The sequence below is a fragment of the Artemia sp. Qi Xiang Cuo genome, chromosome 14, assembly GCF_049724085.1.
Source record: "Artemia sp. Qi Xiang Cuo chromosome 14, ASM4972408v1, whole genome shotgun sequence".
NCBI lineage: Eukaryota > Metazoa > Arthropoda > Branchiopoda > Anostraca > Artemiidae > Artemia > Artemia sp. Qi Xiang Cuo.
This window is the reverse complement of record NC_142807.1, coordinates 49,419,707-49,434,872: the sequence shown is the minus strand read 5'-3', so window position 1 is coordinate 49,434,872 and position 15,166 is coordinate 49,419,707. Positions and strand designations below refer to the sequence as shown.

Below are 15,166 nucleotides of genomic sequence, written 5' to 3'. Positions count from 1 at the left end.
AAATTATGAATCCGGTTAGACAAATGCAAGTCGGCTGATAGACAGTTGCTATAATCTCCTACAAATAAATGTAAAAACGAATCAATTTAAAATTTTGGTAAATAGCTTTATGCAGTAGAAGGGGTACATTATACCCTGTACGTGACATGTATAAAGTTGAAAAGCTTGGTTTTAGACCTTAGAAACTTAAAGTGGATGAATACCCTCAACACCAAGGAGGTGTTTGAGAATCTTCCCTGAGATGACGAAATTCTTGCAAAGGATTCAAAAAACTTGAAATAACACGAATACTTTAAATATTCCCACCCCTCATCTTGCGGAAATTGTGTTTATATGCGTTGAAGCTACGGTTTTTGAAATTGTGTTTATTTGGGTTAAAGCTACGTTTTTGAAATTGTGTTTATATGGGTTGAAGCTACGTTTTTGAAATTGTGTTTATATGGGTCGAAGCTACGTTTTTTAAATTGTGTTTATATGGGTTGAAGCTACGTTTTTTAAATTGTGTTTATATGGGTTGAAGCTACGTTTTTGAAATTGTGTTTATATGGGTAGAAGCTACGTTTTTGAAATTGTGTTTATATGGGTTTAAGCTACGTTTTTGAAATCGTGTTTATATGGGTCGAAGCTACGTTTTTGAAATTGTGTTTATATGTGTTGAAGCTACGTTTTTGAAATCGTGTTTATATGGGTCGAAGCTACGTTTTTGAAATTGTGTTTATATGGGTTGAAGCTACGTTTTTGAAATTGTGTTTATATGGGTCGAAGCTACGTTTTTTAAATTGTGTTTATATGGGTTGAAGCTACGTTTTTGAAATCGTGTTTATATGGGTTGAAGCTACATTTTTTCTCTACGATGGCCATTGAGCTAGAAGCGTGAGCTATGTTCTAAGCTGTTAGAATTTTCTTTCTATTTTTTTCCTAGCTTGACCATTCTGAATTCTGAATATATTGTGCTAGTAAATCTTAATTTGGTCTTAATTTCAATTTGGTCTTAAGTTCAAATCTTAATTTGAACTTGTTATGTCTCATTTTTGTACATAATTCTTTACTTCCTTATTTATTAGAACTGTTTCTATGTGTATTCATTGTTGCATGACATTTGTATCTATTTCAGTTGAAGCAATTGGGTCATTCTGTTGACAAAGTAGAATTCATTGTTATGGGTGGGACCTTCATGGCACTACCTGAAGACTACAGAGACTATTTTATACGGAACCTACATGATGCCCTCTCAGGACACACGAGCAATAATGTGGATGAAGCAGTTAGGTATGGCTGTCTTTTTTTAGCTCTAGGAAAATATGACAGACTACTAAATATAAATTAAAGATGGATTGGTTGAGGATTAATCCGATTATTAGAGCATTCCATTGCAGAGAAGAAGGTATTACTTCAAATTGGTGAATAGTTTACTAGGGATCTCACTAATTCGAAAGGTGCTCTATTTGTTTATTGTTCTTTATTGTTTTGTTTTATTGTTAATAATAAGGAATTTTAGCGATTGTTTTGGAAACTGTTGAAGATGTCTAGAATACCGTAGCCTTCAAGCGTGCAGAAATCTTTTTCGGGGAGAGGCAATTATAAAAAGACAAAATTATTTGGTAATTTGAGTAAAAAGTCCCAAGAAATTTGAGAAAATCTAGGATCCTTTTTGGGTGCACAAAACTTAAGCATAGAAAAGCTACTGTTGCAATTAAATATATTAGGAAATATCATTTGATTCCGTTGTCTAGGTATTCAGAGAGAAGTCAGACAAAATGTATTGGTATTACAATCGAAACAAGACCAGACTACTGTTTGAAAAGACATTTGTCAGATATGCTTCGATATGGATGCACTCGCCTTGAAATTGGAGTTCAGTCTGTGTATGAAGATGTCGCCAGAGATACGAATCGAGGTCATACTGTTAAAGGTAGGATTGATTTATTTACTGTTATACAAATGGGTTTAGAATGAGACCTGATTGTATTTGCCCAGCCTAACCTAACTAGCCAAGGTTAGGGGCCTAAAGGTTGCTGTCATAGGCACTGAGAGTAAAACGGAGGTCGAAATTTTGCACTGTGTGTGTTAAGTGTGTGCCAAAACGAATTATGCAAACGTATTCAGACTAACCATGCTTAACTTCTGCGGTTTAAAATTAAAGGCTATTAAATCGGAACGACAAATAGAAACATTAAAACATGAAAAACAAATTAATGAAGAAAAAACATCACCTAATTTTTTATTAATGGGAAACGGATGGAAAACCTCCCGGCTATCTCTTCCATGTTAAATATTTTTTTCTTGTGTGGCGACAGTAGACGTGTAATGGTATTGATTTTGGTCTCTATCTATAGCCCTGATCTGGCACTATAATCTGTGTTTCCTACTTTTTTTTCTGAGCTTTCTAAATTAAGCATTTTCGTGCCAGTTCTATTTCAGTTTGTGTAAAAAAAAAACGGTATATACAAGTTTAATAATTTCAACACGGACCTGCAAAGGGTTTTGGAAAGAAAAATTTGACTTTTAAGGTTTTTTTTTCAACGTTCCCATTCTTTTTTTTTTTTTTTTTTTTTTTTTTTTTTTGCAATTTGCTACCATCAGCTTATAATGGAAACTCCTGAAAATTGAATATATAGTTTCAATGGGCGGTGCATGAACACGGGTATGACCCTTAAGGTAATAACGGTCAGCGTTTCAACTAGACTAAATTAACAATGCAAGCGAATCTTTCAAAATTTAAATAGCAGTGTTCTGTGAAATTAGGCTACAGTCAAAGATTTTGAAAGACGCCAAAAGAAAAAATGCAATTAGTGAAGAACTCTGCCTAGTTGGTTTGCAGAAGAATTTTGCGAAACATGGTAAAGAAACGCACTGAAAGAGGACTTGGGTTGGTTACCGTGCAGAAGCACAAGGAGAAACTAAAGCAAATATACAACAAGCTTGGAAGACCATAACCTCGATTTGAATGAAACATCTCTCTAAGAAGAGACTGTAACAGAACCCCCAAGACTGAAAGTTATAACTGCTAGCCGAAATTTGAAACCGTTATTCTTAGAAATAAAATTTAGAATCGATATTTTAAGAAATTCTTGATGGATGCTCAATTTGTTATTTTTTTTTTTTCTAAGGAGCTTCATGGACCAAGTAATCCAACATATATAAATATCACTTAATTTGTTTTGTAGTATAAACCTTTCAAAGACCTAAGACTTTGGTTTATAGCTTATAGGCTTGTGTGCTTTTAGGGGCTTAGGTCCGAATTCTCGTACTTTTTTTACGAAGTTGTTCAGATGAATTAAATTGAGTTAAACAGACAAACAAGGCAACAGGGGTAAAGTAGGGGAGGGCATATACATGATTTGTACTCAAGTTTATATAACGGTTTCTTTCTTTTTTAATTTAATATGCCTGACCCTGAGACCTCGAAATTAAAACACACTGAAGTTGCTTTATATATGAAGAATTATCCTACTTATCCTACTTAGTCCCTAGTAGAACAAATGTTTGAAAATGTGGGATAAATATATGAAATTAAAAACTATCTGTCGCAAGGAGAGGGGTAGAGGATTGTAGCGCCCTAACAAATAGCATAATTTCTATGCATGTAACTATCATTCATTTCATTTTTTAGCCTGAAAAATATATTTAACTTCCTTTTATCACTTTCTACCTAGTGATATTTTGCAAACAAATACCCGAGTATAGTACGGCAAATGAAATACTTGTTCTTGACTTAAGCTGTGTAGTTTTTTTTTTTTTTTTTTTTTTTTTGCTTTGTTTGCCTGAAATATATTAATGAATAATTTTACATAAAATTTTGCCGGGAGATACGTAGCTCTCTATAATCTTGACGGGAAAGTGAAAAAAATGGGATAGGGAAGGGGGGGGGGGGGTGGATGAGGTGTTTGAAGCTTCAAAAACCAGGACTTTTGGTCCTAATTTTCATATTTTTCATGGGAAATAGTTCAGATCAATACGGTCACAGGTATATGAAGATGGTTAACACCCGAAATTAAATCTCAATCCCTTCCCCAACCACCCCCAAAGCAAACTTTCCTTATTTTTTCATTTGATTGACTTTGACCTTTATTTGTCCCCCTCAACACCCGAAATTAAATCTTAATCCCTTCCCCAACCACCCCCAAAGCAAACTTTCCTTATGCTTTCATTTGATTGACTTTGACCTTTATTTGTCCCCCTCATCCAGCTCTGGAAATTTCAACTTAATGCTTTAAGCCGTTGCTATAATTTTGCTGATATGCCTTTTTGATAACCTGTGTGTCCATAGTGTATTTTAATTAAGGTCGACTTCTCCTCAACATTTCGTAAAATTTTCATCTTATTACCCTTAGCCTAAGTATTAGCTGCAATAAAAGTAGTAGTTGGAGTAGCTGTAGTCGTAGTGGTATTAGTAGTAAATTACAGATCCCGCCTTTTGGTCAATTGATCTTCCCCCAAAGCATGCCCAAAAATTACAGACTTAATACCTTAAGCTATTCCTGAAAAACATCCTTTACACAACCTTCATGCATGTAGTGTTCTCTGATTTGGTTCAATTCCCCTCAATATTCTTCTTAAATATTCACCTTCATACCCTTAGCAGTGCTAGTATCGTGTTAGTACTAGTAGTGTTGTATTAATTGTAGTAGCAACATTACTAGCAGCAGCATTAGTAACAGTAGTATTATGTAAATATTCCCTTTGGGTCAGTTGAGCATCTCCCTCATCGTGCCCTGGAAGTTTCAGCTGTGATACGGTAAGCTGTTCCAAAGATATTGCTGAGATGTCCTTTTGACAACTTGTATGCACATAGTGTGTTTTGACTTAGTTCCACTTTCCCCTCAACACTTACTCTAATTTTCACCTCAATTTATTCAGCGTCAGTAGTAGCTGCTTCAGAAGCAGTAGTTGTAGTTGCAGCAGAAGTAGGATCAAATATCGCCCTTTTAGTCAATGGATCATCCCCCTCATCATTCCCCGGAAGTTTCAACTTAATACCCTTAGTGGTTCTTGAGTTGCGCCCTTTTGGCAACCTATATGCATATAACGTGTTTTGATTTAGTTCAACTTACCCCCTAACATTCTCTGACAGCTTTACTTGTATGTCCGTGGTTTTTTTAACACTAAAGATCAAACATGGCGTTTATCTCAACCACAAATACTATATGTAAACAAGGGGCGAATTGACTAATTTACAGCCCTCTTACTGAGGGTTGTGAAATGTCTTTGGTAAGTAAAGACCGATGTGTGCACAATGTGTTATTTTTTTTTTATTTTTTTCTTTTAGACCAAGGCACTTCGTATCGAAGGAGTAGTCGTAGAAACTTCGAAAAGGGCTCATTCGATTAGAAATTGGAGGGCAACTAACATCCCTTCCACGCCCACCATTTCCCCAAACACATTCAATCAAAATTTTGAGATAGCCATTTTGCTCAACATATTTGAAAGATCCGGAAATTATGTCTTTGAGGATGACACTCCCCCACAGCCCTCAGGGCAAGGGTTGTAACTTATGCTTGGGGGAATATAAGGTTTTCTTTTATGGAAAGCGCCCTTGGGGCATATAAGGTTCTTATAAAAAGGGTGGTCGTATATGCTTTGGAGGGGACTCATTGGATTTGTAATCATAAGTTCTAGTGGTCTTTTTAAGAGTGTGATCAAAGCGCAGCTACCCCCCCCTCCCCCCACACACACAGACAAACACGTCGTGTTTTCCTGAGATGTATCCAATAGATATTTTGAGACAATCCTTTTATTCAAAATAGTCCAAATATCATACAACAAGGCTTTTGATGTTGATACAAAATACCAGAGTCAGAGGGCGAGGGTTTTAAGTTATGCCCCCGGGTTATTTAAGGTTCTTATGGATGGGATGATTGTATAAGCTTTAGAGGTGGCTCATTTGGTTGAAATTGGAAGTTTTGGTTCCCTTTTAAGAGTCAATAGTGATGGAGGTCAAGTAGCACCCCCCCCCCACCCAACTACCCCTCTTTTCATCAAATGCATCTGATTGAAATTGTGCGATGATAATTTTCTTTAAAATAGTCCAAAGAACACACAAAATGCTTCCAGGGTTGGCACAACCCCCCAGAGCCCTCGGATAAGGGCTTTAAGTTATTCCCTAGGGGAATATAAAGTTTTTATGGAATGGGTGGTCTTATTAAATTCAGATAGGTCTCATTTGATATTAAATTGGAAGTTATAGTGTCCTTTTTATGAGTCAAAATGATTTGAGAGAACCCCTCTCCATGCCCATCATTTCCCATAACAAATATCCGAACAAAGTTTTGAGACATCAATTTTTTTCAGCATTGTTGAAAGGTTCAGTAATTATGCATAGCAATAGTTGTAGTAGCAGTAGTAGCATTAGTAGCAGTATGCAAGTGGCACCTATTTTTCAACATTCCCTTAAACACACGATGAAATTTTTACCTTATTACCATCAACCGGTCCTGAAGCATTGCTGATGCGTCCTCTTGATAACCTGTATAGGCATAGTGTGTTTCGATTTATTTCAATACAGTTACAATATTGCCCAAAATTTTTGCCTCAATAGCCTCAGATTAGTTGTAGTAGTAGCACCAGTAAATATAGTAGAAGCAGTAGGAGTACAGTTAATAGTAGTAATTGTAATAGTAGTAGTACTTGTAGGAGTAGAAGCATTAGTATTATGATGCAAATATTGTCTTTTGGTTAGTTCAACATCCCCCACAAGAAGCGTTATAAGTTTTAATATCTTTCACGAAACTGTTCCTAAGATATTGCTGATATGCCCTTTTCACAGCCTGCAAACAAATGATTGGCTGTTATCCATTAAACAGAAATATTCCGTGGAAATTTCACCTCAATAGATTGTGGTTGCTTAATAAGTCAGAAGACGCTTTGTGTATTCATTTTATTCAGCTTCTATGATCGCTTTAATGACACTAATTGCATTCAGGTGAAACTTTTAGGGAACGTTTAGGAGGAGTTTCAATTAAACGAAAAACCTATATGCATGCAGGTATTAAAAGGGCATATAAGCACTATAAGGCATATAAGGGCATAGGCAGCGATCCTCTATTATAGCTTGTAATATTATTGATATTTTAAAGGAGCTAATTTGATTGAAAATTAAAGGTTCTAGTGGCCTCTTAAGAGTCAAAAGTGATTGGAGGGCATCAGCCCTTCTCTTTAGCTTATAATTTTCAAAACACTTCCAATCAAAATTTTAAGACAACCATTTTGTTCAGCATAGCTGAATGGTATAGTAACTATATCTCTAGGGATATTGGTCTGGTCAACCCCCCACAGTTATGTAATTTGCCCCTTATGCTTAAAAACTAAATGTTGTTTTAAAATTAAATCAAAACAGACTGTTTGTATGCTGGTTGCCAATAAGATATCTCAGCAATATACTAAGAACGACTGAGGCTATTAAGTTTAAATTTTTGGGGCTACCTCTGTTACTACTTCTGCTCTTAAAATTTTACTAAATCAAAAGAGTGTAATTGTATCCAGGCTGTAAAAGAGCATAAGTATAATTTTTTGGGAATGGTATATAACTTCTATTTGTCAGGTCAACTAGAGGATGTATATGACTAAATTAAACACTACCATTTGTGTCATGATTTTCAAAAGAGTTCATGTTGTTAAAAATTTCTGGAAAAGTTTCTCCAGGATATAAACAGCAGGCCAAACTATAAATTCCTAAAGGAAAACTGGAAAAATTCAAACTATTATTTTCGTTTTCCCTGAAAAAGACTATGTCAATATAAACCGAACATAAATTAATTAAAAAAAACTTTCCACAAAATAAGTTTTTCAAAAAAAGTAAAGAACTCCATAAAACTAAAAATGAAAGAAAATAGAATCAAATAATCTACCAAGAAAACAACTTGCTCAAATCAATATCAATAAATAAATGAAACCCAAAACGAACAGAAGTTAAAATAAATAACAGAGTCAAACTCAAAACGAGCAAAAATTAATATGAGTAAGGTTCAAACTCCTATGCTTTCTAAAAGCCAGAATATAGTTTGTAATTTACTGAAAAAAAATCAAATGTGTATTGTCAGTTTAATATACATATGCTGATATTTATTTCTTAAAATCTTAATTAATTTTTGATTTCTTAAGTTATAAAAGTGAAAACACTTAAAAGAATTCGGTGATTTTAGTTTTTAAAAGTCTAGTGATAAATTGAAACTCTGCATTTCAGTCTTCACTCAAGTTTGCCAGAGGAAATATAAGGACCGCCTCCTAAGCCTCTAGATAATGACCAAGCAGTAACCGGTTGTCTTCTTTTATAATCGTTTCTCGTCAGCTTATCCAATTTGTGGTTTTTGTATAGCTGTTTACTATTTAAGCTGTTCTCCCTGCCAATTATGCTTGTTATTTTTGTTTTCTTTTTTTCTTTGTCCACATTCCCCTCGCTGTCTTCTGTCTCACCTTTCTTCGTCCTTTTTCGCTTTTACATATTTTGTAAAGATCTCTCGAGAGGAAGCTTTCGAAAAGTGGCCTTGTCTTGTATAATCGAAGAGTTGCTGATTTACAAGAAACTTTTCTGTCGTCATTGAAGGCACTTTCAAAACCTGATCATAAAGCAAGGACTATTATTAAGGAAACTAACCGTTCTTTTAAAGCCTTGCTTTAATTGACATCTCTTCATATCTGTGGTGTGCTTCTTTCATTTTTCTACTGCTGCATGGCAACCTTCCTGCTGCCCTGTGCAATAATATGTCTTATTTTTTATAAATGGACTTATCATCTCCGCAATTTCAACAACCTGCAGATTCCTCATACTCCCTAATTGCGATCTGATCTTAGCTACCTGATAGCTTGTAACATGACCAGGAACACGCTCCCAGTCTTCACAAAGCTGCCATTCGCTTGGTGTCTTCAAAAAGAAAATTAGAGAATTTCTAGCTAATAACTGAGTGTTTCTTCTGTTTTTAATTTTTTTTTTCCTGGAGTTCATGTCTCTGGATAGGGTTTAGATGTTTATTGGAGCTGGTAAAGTCATGTACTACTCCTGCCTATCTTGTGATTTTGAGGTTGGAGGCTGGATTTGGTTTTTATTTCGTTTATGTTTTTGTTTGTATTTTTATTTTTTATTCATTCCTGGCTATGGAGCCTTACGTGGAGAATGTGTTGTTTTCTCTCGATGTACATTTATTGTTAAATAAAAGAACTATGAAAATGTGAAACACCATACTGAGCTCATCTTTAAAGAGGAGTCAACAATGAGAATTGATACTCTTAGTGTTTTATGAGTAAATTTCTTGTTAGATCTGAAATAGGCTGAGTGCCAGAAGCTAGGAGTCGTCATTTGATGTAAAGTGCTTCTTCCGAACCAATTCGTCCTTTCATTATTCTTAATTGATATTAAGCTTGGTATTGAATATGCCCCGTCCTCTAATTACCAATGATCCAGTGACATATATTAATTGTCTCCAGCGAAACCAAAATCGAGCAATCTAAGCAAAAAAATATTTTATCTTCGTTATCTTCCTTAGTAATCATGTTAGTAATCATGTTAGTAGTCATTTTATCCCCCTTAGTAATCATGGTTGCAGCTGTAGCTGCGATCTAGTAAAGGACGAACCACGGCCCATATTAACCAAAAATAAAAAATGTTTTTAAAAAAAAATGGTAAGGGTGAAAAAATTTACATTTATAGCTGATTCAGGAATGGTTACTACTGTCTAAACTAGTCTAAATAGCAAAATTTATTCTGAAAACAAATTTTTAAGAATTCCGAATAACATCCTGACACTCTTAAAAGATTATAGAATAGAATTTTATTTTTAAAATTTCTTTCACAGCATGTTTTGCCGAATTTGAATTTTTCGTCCAAAAGAAACACTATATATATATATATATATATATATATATATATATATATATATATATTTCAAAGGCACTATACATATATATATATATATATATATATATATATATATATATATATATATATATATATATATATATATATATATATATATATATATATATATATATATATATATATATATATATATATATATATATATATATATATATATATATATATATATATATATATATATATATATATATATATATATATAATAATAGAGCATACACACATACATCATCAAAAGAACTTGACATTCACTTCGAACATAATTTATTGTAAAAAAAAAATATATGAAAAGTGTCAACACTTAATTAAAAAGTCAAAAATAAAAACAAAATAGAGAATAATAAAATTAATGAAAATACATAAAAAAATATAGTGAGTCAAAAACTTAGTTAAAAAGTCAAAAAGAAAAAAAAAAATCGATAACAATAAAATTAAAGACATTCTCCTGGCTATAGTACAACTCAACAAAACTCGGAACAAAACTCTTCCGATACCTTTCATGTTTAGTGTGGATGGGAGTCAGATCGGAGACTTTTTGGGATTTTATACGGGACGGTCTGTTGTGGGCAGGAAAGTAGGATTCGGGAATGATGGAACGTAATCGAGAAACAGACATGGTCTTGGTACCGAAACGAAGGCATGGGAGGTTCCTTCTCTCGGCCAACGTAGTAAACTTAAACTTACCTAGTAGATAATTATATGGAACATTTCCTTCACCATTTACGATTCTAGTTGCTCGTTTTTGGACATTTTCAATCTTATAAATATGCCCTGAACAAAAATCAAAATGCTACACTGGAAAAGCATATTTCAGCATTGGCTGGATAAAAGAAGGGTAAAGTGGGAGAAGATCCTTAGGGGGGCAGGAAAATTTTAACAAAAGTTTTGGAAGGGAAACCGAAGGGGAAGCTTGTTTTAGGATACATAACTGACGATTTATTAGCATTAACTTTCATCTTCGACAAAGAAGCCTACTGCGTGACATCGTCAAGTAATGTCATAATTGAGCTTTTATAATTTCGTCGACAAACCTCCAGTGCAGGCAGATCATCCACGTACTTCCATCGCTCTGTGTGGTCAGTCATGAGGCTATTAATCATTATAAGAAAAAAATGGGACCCATCAGAGTTCCCTGGGGCACCCCACAAAAGATAGGAAGGGAATCGAAATAAACATTCTTATATTTAAGCACTTGAAAACGATTTGTTAAAAAAGAGGCAAAAATTTTAACTAGAAAGGGACTTAATTGAAACTCCGTCAGCAGTTTATTTACGAGGATATTGTGGTCAATTAGGTCGAACGCTTTCTGGAGATCAATTAATAAAAGATTCAACCAAGTAAGGGGTTTCAAGATTTTAAGAATGGTGTCAAGAAGACTAACAAGATAGTGTGAAATAGATGTCTGCTTCATGTTTCCAAACTGTTTTCAGTCAACAAGTTTAAGAATCTTTGTCTTTAACCGATTAGCAAAGAAACCCTCGTACATTTTTGAAAAAACTGGGGTTAAGGTGATTGGTCGAACCCCAGTAAAATCGTTCACGCCTCCCTTCTTTTGGATTGGAGTAATATAGCCCAGCTTCCAGCACGACGGGTAACATCCGGAAATTCTAATATCATTAAAAATACTAACAAGGGGCTTATCGGGGAAAGCTTTTATTAGATCAGTTGGGATATCAATAGGACAAATACTAGTTTTTTTCAGTTTCTTTTTTCTTCTATTATTTGCTTCGCTGAAATTTCCGGGATTTTATCTTTTGGATTTCAGGGATTAGCTGGTTTTCCGAGAGAGGGGGAACGTTTCCACAATGCAAGCTAGGTGTTTATTAAGCTCATTTGCTGTCTGTTCAGGCGGTTCATCCAGAAGAAAATCAAGGTTCTTGCACGACCGACCCCCATTTCTTTCACTTTCTTAAACCATTCCTGAGGCTTGCTTTGTTATATGTAATTTAATTTATTCTTACCATAACGCAAAGCTGCGCGACGTATTTTTTTCTTAATTTGTTTACGGAGGGTTAGTGCTTCCTCTTTCTTTCCAAAGTGACAAAGTTTCAGTTTCAAATGGATTAGTCCTTTTATTTTTTCATTAATGTAAGGTTTATCCGAGGAACTTGCCTTCTTGGTAACCTCTGGGAAATAATTTCAGTAATTTGTCGTCAATTTAGTTTGCAACAAACTAACCTCTGAATTAAGATTTACACACGACAAAACATCAACCCAACTTTCAGATGTAATCCAAGATCCAAACTAAAAAATACCCTGACTTGTTATTGGCCAGTATAAAAATTCAGGACTTGAGCAATTTGTTTTGAAAACTAGCAGTTGTTTCAAATGTGGCATGAAATGATAGCTACCACCGAGGGGAGGAAGGGAAGTTGGAATATTGTAGAAAATTTTAAGGTTGGTGCAGATAACATCCAAACTGGTTCCACCTTTTGTAGTAGGGAAATCAACAATTTGCTTAAGCTTCTGACCTTTGCATATACAATTAAGACTTAGTTCGCTTGTGTCCCCTGCTATATAAATGCCGTCATTTGGATAGTTCGCATCGTCACAAAGTCAAGACTTGCTTGTAGCCTGTCATAAAAATTACGACGAGAACAAGCATTCTGTCCGGGCGAATAATAAAAAGAGCAAATTATTAAATTAGTAAAATGCCGTGGTATGCATTTGGGCTTTTTATATATCCAAATGATTTCTTCGCAATCACCTAGACCTGGTACATGGATAAGGGTAGGAGATAGGCAATCCTTTGCGAAAATCATTACTCCTCCTCCCTTTTTCCCAAGTTGGTGGTCAACCTGGCGTAACCTTATAAACTCCTGAAAACCGGTCATTTTAAGGAGATCTGGATTTTGGGCCTGGACTTCAGTAACTGCAATTACATCAATATGGTTCAATTCTGCTGTTGCTTCTAACTCAACTAACTTTTCAAAATTTGAACTTTCAGCGTTCGTAAGGAGGAAAACGGGGAAATGATAACGTTTTTTATAAAACTCTTTAACAACAGATTTCTTCAAAAAAAGCTTTGTTCTGAGGCAGCCTAAACAGGGTGCAGGTATTAAAATGAATGCCGGGAGTGGGGAGAACATCCCCTAAAAGTGAAATATTATCATTCGGATTATTGTAGGGAGGTTTGTCGTACGGCTCAAATTCACCACCCTTAACCAAGAGAATACTAAACCGGTTTTGAAGTGAAAGGGGTAGAGGTTCACTTTTAAAAGTTGGGGGTAAACTAAAAGAGCCACAGGTAAGATTTTGCTCTTTTGTAAAATTTTCTTCTATTAAAGAGGGGAAACTACAGCTTTCATCTGAATAATCACGTGTGATCAGTGAAGCATTCCGATTGGGGAGCCTCGACCGAGAGACTTGAGGAGTTTGAGAATTTCCTGGGTGTGGTTTTAAATTGATATTACGATGCTGTGGAGAAGAAGGGTAAGTGAAGGATTTACCTTGGGGATTTGGAGGAGGGGGAACAGGCAAGGATTCAGATGAAGCATGATGATGAAGGTGCAACTTGTTTCCTGTTGGCGGGTAGTAAGAACAGTTAGGATTTATTAAAAGACCATTATTAAGTGCAAAAGGTCTCAGACCTGAGTCACGTTGACAGGGTTGGCATGAGGAAAAAAAATGGGTTGGAGGTGGGGTTTCGCGGAGATAGGGTAAGAAGGAGGCAAATTGGGAAGAAGGGGGGGATAAGAAGGTAGGAGAAGGAGGGATGGGTACTGACGTTTCTAAGAGGCTGGGTATAATATTGGAATGAGGATTTTTATTTTTCAAGACTTTGGGACGGGAGCTGGTTAAAAGAGGAGAGGGAGTAGGAAATCGAAAGGGGTTTGTTAATTGTTGAGCTGTGTTTGACGGACTTTGGTGGGAGATTATTGCTTGGGTGTGGTGTACTAAAAAAGGACGGCCAAAGGGGGAGGAGTGGCTCTTACAATTTATATCTTTTACAGATTGGTGCAATTTTCTTCCTGGAGGTAGATAAAAAGAAGGAGGAACCTTAACGTGTGCTTTAGTGCAACCAAAGCAACGTCCACTAGAAAAAACGGTACAGATATTATTTAGATACTTGACGGTGGCATCGGACCGATGGGGCGATGAGGACACAACCTGGCCTACGGCCGGGGTAGCTTTTCTGTTTTTTGACAAATTTAAATTCTTAAGTGTGATCGATGACCTAGAAGCATGGTCCAAATTACAAGCACTGTCGACACAAGATAAACCTGCGCATATATTACGATGAACGAAATAACAGTTACTATTTTTGCAACATCCTGAGATAAAATGCTTACAAACATGTATAAACTGACAACGATCCTTTTCCTACAAAAACCACTCTCGAAAAACCTGCATATAATATTACGTTCTTTGTTAGTTAAGGACTTGCGCGTACCTTTTTGTTGAACTATTTTTTCAAAAACAGTTAGCAGTTTGAAAACAACCGACAATCTTTAGTCGGTTGAAGGTCACGAGACTTGTTCTCGTCAGTTACACTTACGTCAGCTAATTTAACACTCCCCTAAGCCTTGTCATCGAAGAGCATTCTTACGCTGCATGCACTTTTTACGTCACTTAATGAGTTACAAGTCTGATCGCCCGGGGCTTGTATATAATTATTCATTTCAGAGCTAAAGGGAGACAAGGGTAATTTAGCGGGTGGCACGGGAGAAAGGATTCGCAACTGATTTAACTGAGTCATTAGGGTGTCAATAGTTGCTTTTCTTTCGTCAGCTAAATTCTGGAGGCCACGTAAATCAGATTGGAGTGATTTGTGGGCATTTCGAAGTAGTAAGAGTTCATTATGACTAGCTGAGAGTTGATTCTCAAGGGCGGAATATGTGTTAGTTAAAGCTGAGATTTCACTAACGTATTCAGAACAATTCGCGCATGGGGTTTTATCCTTACTGCTGGGCCTTGTTACTGTCTTAGTTTGGGGATTAGAAGTCCTTGGTGTGACTACGGGTGAATTTTTGACAAATGATTTAGGACTAGGGCTCGCTCGTGGCGTAACTTTGGCCGGAATTTTCATACCGCTGGTAATTGTCTGGACCAACTTGCGCTTTTGTTTAAATTTGACTTTTGGAAAGCTGCATGGCACTTGACTCTTCGAAATTATTGTACACTCAAGATATGCAAGAAAAAAATAAGACACCATCTACTTACCTCACCGGCGCATATGGTTGCTTAGAGAATTGGGCCAAACTACTACTACTACTACTAACAACTCACCGCAGCACCAAGCCGCCTGAGGCCAACACAGCTACGCACGCTCCTCCTCCATCCCAATCCATCCAAAAC

At 35.7% G+C, this 15,166-nt stretch overlaps 1 protein-coding gene across 2 annotated transcripts in view; it reads left to right on the top strand.

Moving 5' to 3' along the window:
- Elp3 (elongator complex protein 3) overlaps window positions 1–15,166 on the top strand; it is a 57,357-nt gene that overhangs the window by 22,168 nt on the left and 20,023 nt on the right. For both annotated transcript variants that reach the window (XM_089100544.1, XM_089100542.1), the window contains exons 4-5: window positions 1,115–1,269; window positions 1,734–1,912. In XM_089100544.1, the coding sequence (XP_088956670.1) occupies window positions 1,115–1,269; window positions 1,734–1,912 (334 nt within the window). The remainder of the gene's footprint in view (window positions 1–1,114; window positions 1,270–1,733; window positions 1,913–15,166) is intronic.